Consider the following 12,544-nt stretch of genomic DNA (forward strand, 5'->3'; position numbering starts at 1 on the left):
CAGGTGCGGTCAGTACAGTGGGCAGGGTAACCTGAGTATAGTAGGCGGGGCGGGTCAGGGCACTGTGTATGAAGGCGGGGTGATGTGTTTCTTATGAAACTAGGAAGTGAGCTTCCCATGGGCAGGGCATAGCAGGGCAGTGGGAATGTAGCAGGCGGGGGCATAGCACGGCAATATGGGACTTGTAGGCGGGGCGGTAGAAAAGTAGTGGGCGCGTCAGAACTAGGAAGGCCTGAATGTAGCGTAATGGGCGGTGTTATCCGCAGACACTCCCACTACCGCCCCCTGCCCCTTCGCATGCTCAGATCCGCAGTCCGGGCAGCATGGCCGAACCGGGTTCCGATCAGCAGGATGAGGGATATTTGCAGTTCGTGGCTCTGCACCAGGCCCCTCTCAGCGCCTCCGGGGTTCCGCCTCTGTACTGGAAGCGCCTTTACCACAAGCTGGAGGGGGAGGTACGGGGAGCTGGGCAGTGGTCGGGGGGTGCTTTCTCCTCAGCTGTTGAAGTTGGTGAATGGTGTGCTGTTGGCAGGAAGAGTGCCCTGATATTGGCTTTCTGTAGCTGACACTGCCATACGCTATACAGTCTGATCGTACGATCTCCTCCTATACAATGTAATATGTGCATTAAAGTAGAACTATGAGCTCATTGGGATTTCCTTTGACTTTCAATAATAATGCCCAACAGGAGAAATCGGATCAATCTCCTTAGCAGGAGAGGCAGCAATTAAAACCTGAGCGATGTTCTTATCTAACTCCACTCTATTTATACATACACACATATATATATAATGTAAAGTTTGCATTTATTCTTTAATCAAAGCATTCTAGCCAGTAATTTATCAGATCAGGTGCGGGATGTTACTCAGTAGCAGGACTACCAGGGTCGCAGCAGTCGCACCTACGACTGGGCCCTGGCGTTCCGCCACTGTTGGGGGGCCCCAAGACCCAGCATCTCCCACTGTACCTCCAGATGGCAGCTAACTATACAGTGGAGGGGGCGATCGGCAGCGCTGTGATCTCTCTCCGACTAGCAGTTTACTTCCCGAGTGTCAGTGTATACAGCGGAGTGGCCTCGGACTCGGGCAGGCACAAGTGAGTCGCTCTGGTTGTACGCTCTTACAGATACATGCCCGGGTACACTCAGGAAGTCAACTGCTAGCCAGAGGGACATCACAGGGAAGCAGTATGTAACAAGGGCTGCTGCTTCTAAACTTCTTTCCTGTAAGGTAAGCCCGGCACCTGAGCATGCTGTGTGTCTTACTGTAACACTCCCCCCCCCCCCCTCCTGTCACACTGCGCCCCTCTTGTTACACTGCCCCCCATTTGTCAGACTGCCTCCCTCTTAGCACATTGCCCCTTTGTCACAATACCCCCCTGTCACACTGCCTTCATCATTCTGCCCCCCTTCTGTCACACTGCCCCCCTTCTGTCACATTTACCCCCTTCTGTCACACTGCCCCCCTTGTGTTAAACGGCTTCCTCCTTTCACAGTGCTCCTTGGTTACACTGCCACCTCTTATCACACTGCCCCCCTCCTGTCATACTTCCCAGGTACCCTTTTCCTGTCACACTGCCCCCTCTTGTGACAATATTCCCCTGTCATACTGCCCCCTCTTTACACGCTGCCCCCCCCCCCCCCAGTTAGACTGCCTCTTCTGTCACACTGCCCCCTTCGTTCACAATGCTAGTGTTAATTTCGTCGACTAAAACGTTTTCGTCGACTAAATTAACACAATTTTAGTCAACTAAAATACGACTAAAACTAAAACAATTCAGATGACTAAAATACGACTAAAACTAAAATGGCATTTTAGTCAAAAGACTTTAACTAACTAAAACGAAATCAAAATTTGCTGCCAAATTTAACACTGGTGCATGCTCAAAGCTGAATACCATAAATAATAACATATTATATTTTTCACTCCAGGGCCAGCAGTAGTATATAATGAGTTTGTAAATTGTAGAGAAATGCTTAAATAATGCATTACAAATTACAATTGAACTACACCCATTCGATTATTGATGACTAAAATTAATTTTAGTCGACTAAAATGTAGGACGTTTTAGTCGACTAAAATGTACTGGAGTTTTAGTCGACTAAATACGACTAAAACACTTGCAGAAGACTAAAATGGGACTAAAACTAAAATTACATTTTAGTCCTAAGACTAAAACTAAATTGAAATTTGCTGCCAAAATTAACACTGCACAGTGCCCTCTCTTATTACACCCCCCTTCCTGTCTTACTTCTCAGGTACGCTTTTCCTGTCACTCTGCCCCCTCTTGTGACAATATTCCCCTGTCATACTGCCCCCTCTTAACACACTGCCCCCCCATTAGACTGCCTCTTCTGTCACACTGCCCCCCTTCGTTCACAGTGCTCTCTCATATTACACCCCCCTTCCTGTCATACTTCTCAGGTACCCTTTTCTGACAATATTCCCCCTCTTCTGACAATATTCCCCTGTCATACTGCCCCCTCTTAAAACACTGCCCCCCCATTAGACTGCCTCTTCTGTTACACTGCCCCCCTTTGTTCACAGTGCCCTCTCTTATTACACCCCACCCTTTCTGTCATACTTCTCAGATACTCTTCTCCTGTCACACTGCCCCCCCATCTTTCACACAGCCCCCCCTCTCCACCTGTCATACTGCCTCTCTCCTGTCACAATCCCCACATCATACTGCCCCCTCCTATCACACTTCCCCAATCATACTGCCCCTGTCACACTGCCACCTTGTTACACTGCCCCCTCTTGACACAATATCCCCCATCATACTGCTTATCCGTCACACTACCACCCCTATCGTACTGCCCCCTTCTTGTTACACTAACCCCTTCTTTTCACAGTGTCCCTCCTTTGGCCCTTTTTTTTTTCTTAATGGGCACAGTGATTGATCGGTACCACACTCACTGTGTACATTCATATCTGAAGCATAGTAACTGTTTACTGTGCTTCAGTTTGTGAATGAATGGGAAGCTCTGTACGAAGCTGTTCTTGTCCATTCCTTCTGTGCTGCTCAGGCTGCAGAGATGGAGATTGAGGGCTCTGGATTCAGAAGAAAGGGCCCCTGCTAGGATCAGGGGCCCTTCATGGTTTCTTTCACCGGGGCCCTGAAGGTTCTAGTTATGCCTCTGCTGCTACTACAAAGTGGGTGGTAGATCTAAAAATGATCTGATTGTATAGTGTATGGCCAACTTAGGATGGGGTGATTGTCATTCTGCAGCTTGCCACGGTTAGGTTGAACGATCCACCAATCAGAACAAGTGTTAGAGCAGAGAGGAGGCTGACGGATTGATGTGATGATGTACAATGAGATGGCCTGATTGCTCTGACAGCCATGGGTATGATGGGGTAAGTGATTGGCCTGTGCCATGCATCCCATCATCTTATCCGTGTGTGTGGCTGCAGTCCATACAGCAGATTATCTGCTAGCTCTGGAATCACTCAGTTATTTCATACTTTTGATATTTGTTACAATTCAGTGTTTCAGTTGCTGTGATTTTTGGATAGTTGTAGGCCTCATGCACACAGGGCGTTTGCCCATCTTTTCTAAACCCTTTTCCTGGCAGCAGTGTTTTGGAAGAATAAACACTTGATGCATTTAGGCGTGTCAAGTGCTTGGGCGGTCGTGTCATTGGCCCAATAATAACCTATTCTAGCCATTGAAATTAACGCTCGAGTGCTTGACCTGCCTAGGGCTCACATGCATTTAGAGATGTTTACACAGTCAAGTCAAGCGTTTTTTCTGCAAAAAAGCCGCTGCTCTTTGACGGGCTTTCAGTGGGTTTTTTTTTCTGCTTCTAAATACCTATATTTGCATGAACACGAAGGTGAATGCGGAGGGGCGTTTAGAGGCAGAAAAAAAAACAGCCAGATGCCTCTAAAAGCAGCATTTCTATTGCTCTCTGCATGAGGCCCTAAAGTGATATTAAAGTCTTGTTACTTTTTGAAAAAAAAAAACAACAAACCTGTCACACTTACCTGCTCTGTGCAGTTGGTTTTGCACAGAGCAGCCTGGGTCCCTTTCGGGCACTCCTGGTCCCTCTCTCCTGCCCAGTGCCCCCAGAGCAAACATGGGGGCACCCGAGACGTGGCTCTGTGTGTCTATTTAGACATGGAGCCGTGGCTCAGCTCCATCCCCCCCCCCCCTTCCTCTCCTCATTGGCTCCCTGACTTTGACAGCAGCGGGAGCCAATTAGGGGGAGAGTCCCAGACTGCCATGACTCTCGTCCAACATCGCTGGATCAAGATGTGGCTCAGGTAAGTATTAGAGGGGCTGCTGCACACAGAAGGTTTTTTAGCTTAATGGATAGAAGAGTTACTGTCACTTGAAAAAAAAGTTGCCTGTTAAAGAAGATGATAAAAGTAGTGCTAAAGGGAAAACTTTTTTTTTTTATTTCCATTTTAGATTGAATCAGGGAAGAATATAATCCCGGTCAGTTTTTTTTTTTTTTTTGTTGATATCTGTTTCCCCTTAGGGAGATTTCTCTTCACTTCCTGTTCTATAGCCAAAACAGGAAGTGAGCGGAAATCCCTCCAAAGTGAGAATATCCATGAGTGTCACCAGAAATGGTGTCCCCACTGGAAGATTTCCCCTCTTACTGTTCTGGTGACAACCAATGATTAGAAATGTTATATTACTTTAAGTGATAACCCTAAACAGGACACACATAGAGTGTGAATCACTCTAATGGGGGCACAGACAGCAATAAAAACCTGACTGGTTCTAATCCCTCTCCAGTCTATCCAAAACTACATTTTTAGTTATACTTTAATACTCGGAATGGGTGGACAGGTTTCATTCCACTCTCTTCTTCCAGACCTAGTGTCTGATACTGCCATATATGTAGATGACTGCCCCCTCCTTGCTTTACTTTGGATTGTGGTACCTCCAACCAGCTATGTAAGTACTGTGTTCTGTAGTGACATTGCTGGCAGATGGAACGGCAGTGCGTGGTGGGAGGTGCCAACATATGAGAGTCACTTTACAATAATTCAAGAAGAATATTGGGACATCCCCAGTATCATTGAAAAATCCTGCATGCACGCACCTTCACCCTGATGTTTGGATGAGAACATATTCCTGGAAACTACAGGCCAGGCAGCCTAACATCAATAGTTGGTAAATTATTTGAGGGAATGATAAGGGACTATTTCCTAGAATTTGCTGAAAATAACAATATCATTAGTAGTAATCAGCATGGGTTTATGAAGGGCTGTTCTTGCCAGACCAATCTGTTAACATTCTACGAGGAAGTGAGCTGCCATCTTGATAGGGGGAGGCCTGTGGATGTGATTGATATGGTAAGTGGCGTACCCCAAGGCTCCGTCTTGGGACCAATTCTGTTTAATTTATTCATCAATGATAAAGAGAATGGGATACATAGCTCAATCTCAGTTTTTTTGCGGCACACAAATAAGCAGGGCAATAACTTCACATCAGGATATAGAAATATTACAGAAAGACCTGAACGAAATAAGCTGGCAACTACATGGCAAATGAGGTTTAATATGGAGAAATGTAGGGTAATAACACTTGGGAGCTAAAAACACAAACCACTCACTGTGTGTGTGGGGGGGGGGGGGGGTGGAGAATCTGGGGGAACCAAGGATGGAGAAAGATCTTGGGGTCCTAAATGAAGACAGACTAAGCAATAGCATGCAATGTCAAGCTGCAGCTACCAAAGCTGACAGAATTTTAGCATGCATAAAAAAAGGAGATATACTCCAGAGATTAAACTATAATCCTGCCACTTTATAAAACTCTGGTATTCTGTCCAGTTCTGGACACCAGTCTTCAGAAGGGATGCGCTGGAGAGAGTCCAAAGAAGGGCAACAAAATGAATATGGGGATTGTAGGACCTCAATTACGAGGAATGCCTACAAGCACTAAATGTATTCTCACTTGCTTGGGGGGTGGGGGGGGGAGTTTAATGGTTAATTACAAATCCCTCAATGGTGCTCCCAACATAGGAAAAAACTATTCAGTTTTAGGGAGTGTAAGAGGACATGGGCCACACAATGAGATTGGAGGAGAAGCAGTTTAACCTAAAGCTGCGCAATGGGGTTTTCACTGTCAGGGCGATAAGGACGTGGCACTCTCTTCCACAATTGGTGGTGTCAGCAAGGAGTATTGATATTTTCAAAAGACCCTTGGATGTGTATCTTACTGAACACAATATACAGGGACATGGGAAATGATTATCAACACGGACACACATACACCTACACAGGTTGAACTGGATGGACTAATGTCTTTATTTAACCTTACCTACTATGTAACGTACCCACTCCAGGTCCATTTTCACTGTCTTAGGGGTGTAACCTGTAACTCCTGCTGGATCAATAAGTACATGCCTCCCCCTCCCGTCCTGGGTGAGGTGCGGGTACCCCTTGCAGCAGTAGGTCCTGTGGGATCTCCTCCTCCTCTTGCACAGTGTTCATTTAGTAGCCCCCTGCCAAATTCTCCTGGCCAGTGCCCCCTCCCTTCCAGGCCTTCTATTTCTTTGCCCCCCCTTACTTGGGCTTCTCTCCTAGCCGGGCCTCCTCCTCTGCCTGAGGGCCTGTACAGCAGCTTTAATGTCATCTGAAGCTAGTGCCCGTCCCCCAACCCCCCTCCCCCCGGCTGCTGCTAGCTCCTCTGGTTCTGCAATTTCCCTGGACGCTCTGTGGGCAGTGCTGGATCCCTCGTCTCCCGTGTTGAAGTGGCGTAAGGCAGGTAAAACGCCCCCCTACCCTCTCCCTCCTCAGGGGAGGACTCTTAAGCAGCGTCAGGCTCCGCTGTAGCAGGTCTGACCTTTCCTGTGTGCTCGAATGATGCAGTTCCCAATCTGTCTAACAGTGAGGAAGAATCCTCAGTAGCCGCTGCCGCGCATTAAAAAGCGCTGGTGGCTGCGTTATTTACTGCGGTGCGAGATACTTAAAAAATTCTGAAGAAGAGTCGTTGATCCTCCAGTCTCTAGGTTGAACAAGGCAACCATGATTCCGGTGGAGGGGGCTAATTTTTTCAAGGACCCTGCAGACAGGAAGACTGAATCGATCACCCATTCTAATGTTACGATTGCGAGCTCGGCCCTTCGCCCAGTGCTGGCCACTGCTCTGGTGTCTCAGACGCTTACTGAGCAGGCTAATCTATTACACCACGATTTGGGTAATAAGTAGGTACCCCCCTTCCTATATGGAACTGATGGACCAACCAGAACAGGACCTCAAGTACATTTGTGATGTGGCCCCTCTGCTTTCGAAGTTGTCAGTTTCAGCTTCAGTTCTTAGGCGGGTACTTAAGTTCTGGCCGGCGGCCCAAATGTACAAGAAAGCCCCGGCCTGTTTACCCTTCCAGGGCTAGCGGCTATTTGAAGCCACTCTGGATGACATTATTAGGGATCTTACAGGAGGAAAGAATACTTTTCTCCTGCATTCCAAAAAGGGCAAGGAGCCTCACCGCAAACAGGGCCCCATCTTTTCTGCTCGCCAAGTCCTGCGGACAAGGAATCCCAGTCTTCCAAAGCTCCCGCAGGTGGAACAAAGTACTCCTAGTTTCACAAGACCAACAAGCTCCTCCTCTGCATAAAGATTTGCCCCCACCTGCCTTCTGGATGGGGGTCGCCTTCGTCCCGTTCTTGTCCGAACTTCCTACTTTCTGAAAACTGGGTTCGCAAACTGATTTTGTTCGGCAACAAAATGGTTTCTTTACTGTTCGCCAGACAATTTATTTCCAACCTGCATCTCTCCAGGCTCTGGCTGCAGGCTCTGTATGGGACAGTGCAGGACTTGCTTCTTCAGGGTGTGATACCCAGTGCCAGCTTCAGAAAGGTTTGCGGGATCTACTCCATTCTGTTCACAGTTCTGAAGAAGGAAGGTGTCTGTTTTGATCCTGGACCTCAAGGCCCTCAATTACTTTGTGAAAGTACGGATGTTCAAGATAGTCCATTCGTTCTGTGGTGGCCACCCTTCATCAAGGGGATTTACTGTCCTCCTTAGACATCAAGGACACATACTTGCATGTTCCCATCTGTGTCGGGCATCTGCACTTCGGGATCAGGGACACACGCTATTAGTTTGTGGCGCTGCCCTTTGGCCTGGCCCCAGCACCCCAGGTGTTCACCAAGGTGCTGACTCCAGTCCTGGCGTTACTTATTCGCTCAAAGGTTACCTGGATGATCTCCTCCTGCAGGTACAATGTGGCGATTACCATGCGCACCCTGCAGGAGTTCGGCTGGGTGTTAAACCTCCAGAGGTCTGTTACTCCCGACCCAACGCTTGGAATACTTGGGACTGATTCTTGACTCTGGGTGGCTAGACAAACCTCTCTGGTGTACGGTTGCTATTGTCCCGCAAGTGGTCGTCTGACCAAGGCTTCTCTCCACTGTTGGCTACTGTCTCCAGGTCTTCTGGTCAGGTAATTGTTTGTTTTTCTCCATTGGATAGTGATCACGCCAGGCTGGAGGAGCAAGCAGGCTATCTCAGCCGCCAGTTGCTAGGTCAGGGAGAGTGGTCTGTGCACCCAAAGGTGTTTCATCTCATTTGCCTGCGGTGGGACACGCTGGACATGGATATGCTGGCCTCCCGCCTCAATCAGAAGGTGTAGAAATTCATGGCGGATGCAATGGACGCTCTGTTGCCACTGTGGAGTCAATATTGGCTCATTTATGCCTCCCCCCCCCCCCCCCCCTCCCTCTCAAACCTCATCTACTGCGCAGAATGGAGGCCGAGGGGATACTGGTTATTTTAATAGCTCTGGATTGGCATCGGCACCCCTGAGTCGTGGACGCTCTTGCCGGCGGATGTTGCGCGAGAACCTCCTGTCTGAAGGGATCGCTATTCCACTCTGTTTTTACAGTCTCTGGCTTTGAAAGCTTGGCTATTGAAAGGCAGGTGCTGAGGAACAGGGGGTTGTCAGCTTCCATGATTCCCACAATGTTGAAGGCAGCCTTGATCCTCCTCCTTCTTGGGTCCCTCTTCTGTGATCCTGGCTCACAGTTTAGTGCCCCCACAGCAAGCAGCTTGCTATGGGGGCACCGGAACGGAGTCACAGCTCCCTGTGTCCATTCAGACAAGGATCCCCCGTCACCGCTCTCCCCTGATTGGCTAGCTGATTTTGATTGACAGCAGCGGGAGCCAATGGTGCCACTGCTGTCTCAGTCAATCAGGAAGGAGAATCTCGGATGGCTGAGACACTCGTGGACAGAGGGACCTCAGGTAAGTGTTAAAGAAGTTGAGGGGAGGCTGCTGCACACAGCTTGTAAGTCTTTTGTGGTATTTGTGGATGAGGCTCTTTATCTTCTCTGATGGTAAAGCTGCCCATTCTTCCTGGCAAAAAGCCTCCAGTTCCTGTAAATTCTTGGGCTGTCTTCAATGAACTGCACGTTTGAGATCTCTCCAGTGTGGCTCAATGATATTAAGGTCAGGAGACTGACATGGCCACTCCAGAACCTTCACTTTATTCTGTTGTAGCCAATGACAAATCGATTTGGCCTTGTGTTTAGGATCATTGTCATGTTGGAATGTCCAAGTACATCCCATGCGCAGCTTCCGGGCTGATGAATGCAAATTGTCCTCCAGTATTTTTTGATAACGTGCTGCATTCATCTTGCTGTCGATTCTGACCAAATTTCCTGTGCCTTTGTAGCTCACACTTCCCCAAAACATTAGCGATCCACCTCTTTTTTTCAAGTGGCTCCTTATTGTGCATTGTGAAACAGCCACACCACATGTTTTCAGAGAGTCCTGTATTTCACCTGAAGTTATTTGTGGGTATTTCTTTGCATCCCAAACAATGTTCCTTGGCAATTGTGTCTGAAATTTTAGTTGGTCTACCTGACCATGGTTTGGTTTCAACAGAACCCTCATTTTCCACTTCTTGTTTAGAATTTTAACACTGCTGATTTGGCATTCTTAAATCCTTGGATATCTTTTCTCTTACCTCCTCCGACAGTCGCCGCCATCTTCATATTCGTCACAATGGGGGTATTAGACTTTGCTCCGAAGGAGTAGCTAGGCAACAGAATATGTTAACATTAAAGCTTTTAACATATCCCACCCACAGGGGGTGGTCCCCTCAGTCAATACCCTCCTACTTCCTGCAACCATATGTCAGTTTCAATGTCTAGCTTGTCAGGAGTAGCTGGGTCTCTCTATGCTGGGGCTTTTTGCCTCAGCCTTTCTCTTCTTTTTTGATTTTTTGTTTGAGTTTTTTCTCTCTCTTTACTTAGCTGTTCTTTTTGTCAGCGTTAGTTCTTCTGATGAAGAGGATTCGTGCGGGCTGGGTCTCGGGCTGATCCCCCTGCTCGCAGGTCGTGGGTCAGTGGCTTCCCAGCCTGCCATCGAGCGTTCAGCCAGGTAACGCTCCTGGCGCAGTGAACGACCCATCCCTGTTCGGTGCAGGGATGATTGGTGAGGTGGCTACCTCACTGGGCGCTGTGTGGTTTCTTAACCCAGATTTTATGCGTCCTGGATGCGACTCTCCCTGCCTCATGTGCAGCGGCTTGTTCGCCTGTGCGGGTTCCCCACGCCGTTATGAGGTAAGTGTATCTATGTGGGGACCTGTCTATCGGGGGGGGTGTCAGTCTGGGACTGTGTAACCTGCCTCTGTTCACACTGTTTGTCTCCCTATCGCTCTGGCTGCATGCTGTGGGCTGCAGGGGGGGGGGGGGCTGTCTGTGTCAGCCTGTGTACAGTGTGAAGGGCTGTGTGCTGTGGGGCATGTTTTTGCCATGTTTGGGGCACGATGCAGCGATCGCTGCGGCGATCCGCCATGTTTTTTTACATGGGTGGTGTTCTATGCATCACAGTAGTGGGGGAGCGGCAGTTTCGGCGCCAAACGGCCCCATTTTGCCTGCGCTTGCTCCAGCCGCATGTTTTCACTGCGGGCGGCCATTTTCTTGTTGCCTTCCATAGGCTTTAATAGAGCGCCCTGATTACGTCACTTCCTCTTTCCCGGGTGCACCGATCGAGGCGGCAGCAGCAGCAGGGGTCTCCTCAGGTTTTATCCTTGTGTTCCTTCCTATATCCATTGCCTGTGTTCAGTTTTATCCCTGTGGGGGTCTCATTGTGCTTGTGTGTGTGTGCGGTGGGCTGCGCTCGCCGCGCTTGTTAAAGGGGCAGTTAACCCTTTATTCTCCGGCATATTTTTTTTTTGGGGCAAATGGATTCTCAGGAGGGCAAATTTCCTGCCACCTTGGTGGGAAGCCAGGGGACTGCTGTTTCGGGATTTAGCCGAAGTGGTGGCTAACCTTGCTGCTCAGGTGCAGATGCTGGTGGCTGCTCAATCCACTAAAAGACCCAGAGTTTCTATTTCCTCTGATTCTGAGGGTGAAGTTGATGGGGCTGCTATGGCTGGGGTCTCCTTATCAGGGTCCCGTTCCTCCCTGGATCTCGTGGGGTCCGAGGTGGAGGCTGAGGTTGAAGGGGTTGATAATTCTCCCCCTGGCTCGCCTGAAGAGCTTGCAATCATGGATGAATTGGTTGCTTCTATAAAACAAACGCTACGTTTGCAGGATGAACTGTGTCCTCCCGCTGCCTTGGCGGCTTATGGGACGCAGAAAAGACGCAAGACATCGCAGGTCTTTCCCTGCACTGATGATTTTCAGCGCGCTGTTAAGGAACAATGGCGCAATTTACGCAAACCTTTTGCTGTGCCAAGTAGGTTCAGACTGCGTTATCCTTTCACGCCTGCCACTGATGAACGGTGGTGTGTGCCACCCCCGGTGGATCACGCAATTGCGGTTTTGAACAAATCCACTGCGATTCCTGCAGAGGATACTCCGGTGTTCCGAGATGCCACGGATAGGAGAATGGAGTCTCTTGCCCGTCATACTTATTCTGTTACGGGTTCGATGCTTAAAGCTCTGTTTGCCTCTCTTATGGCAGCCCAGGCTGTCGCAAGTTGGACGCAGGTGCTTAGGCGCGTCCTAGTGGCTGATTCGGCCTCGCCGGCGACATTGGATATGGTGGATCAAATCCATCAGGGTGTCATGTACCTGTGTGATGCGGACTTGGACTTGGTGCCGTTGGCTGCATGTGTGCAAAGCGTGGCGGTGTTGTCTCGCCGCCTGGTTTGGTTGAAGTGTTGGTCGGTGGACCAATCTTCGCGCAAGACCTTAGCCAATCTGCCTTATGATGGATCTTGCCTTTTTGGGGAGTCCTTGGATACGTTGATAAAGGGGATCACGGGCGGTAAGAGCACGCTCTTGCCCCACTTCCCCAAGGCTAAGGGGGCTCCTGGTAAGAAGCATACTAATTTTCGGCCTCCTCAGGGGTCCTTTCGTGCCTTTCGGTCGCACTACAAGGGCAAACCGTTCAAGGGTCAAGGCTCCCAAAAGAAGCCGTGGTCTGGTAAACAGAAGTCCGGTCAGTCCGGACCCTCTGCCCATAACAGTGCGGCCTGAAGGGGCGCCCTCACCCAGTTCTGGGGTGGGGGGACGCTTGCTCTTTTTTCTTCAACCCTGGCTGGCCCGCGTGCGGGACCGGTGGGTTCAGGAAATCGTTTGATCTGGCTACAAGATCGAGTTTCTCTCTCGGCCGGAGAGCAGATTCTT

General features: G+C 49.3%; 1 protein-coding gene across 1 annotated transcript in view; it reads left to right on the forward strand.

Moving 5' to 3' along the window:
• Positions 1–284: 284 nt before the first annotated feature.
• TTLL12 (tubulin tyrosine ligase like 12) overlaps positions 285–12,544 on the forward strand; it is a 74,383-nt gene continuing 62,123 nt past the window's right edge. Inside the window, exon 1 of the mRNA XM_082254270.1 lies at positions 285–455. Within this exon, the coding sequence (XP_082110396.1) occupies positions 324–455 (132 nt within the window). The 5' untranslated portion in view covers positions 285–323. The remainder of the gene's footprint in view (positions 456–12,544) is intronic.

Source organism: Pelophylax lessonae, assembly GCF_965119305.1.
Source record: "Pelophylax lessonae genome assembly, chromosome: 4".
In the NCBI taxonomy this organism is placed as follows: domain Eukaryota; kingdom Metazoa; phylum Chordata; class Amphibia; order Anura; family Ranidae; genus Pelophylax; species Pelophylax lessonae.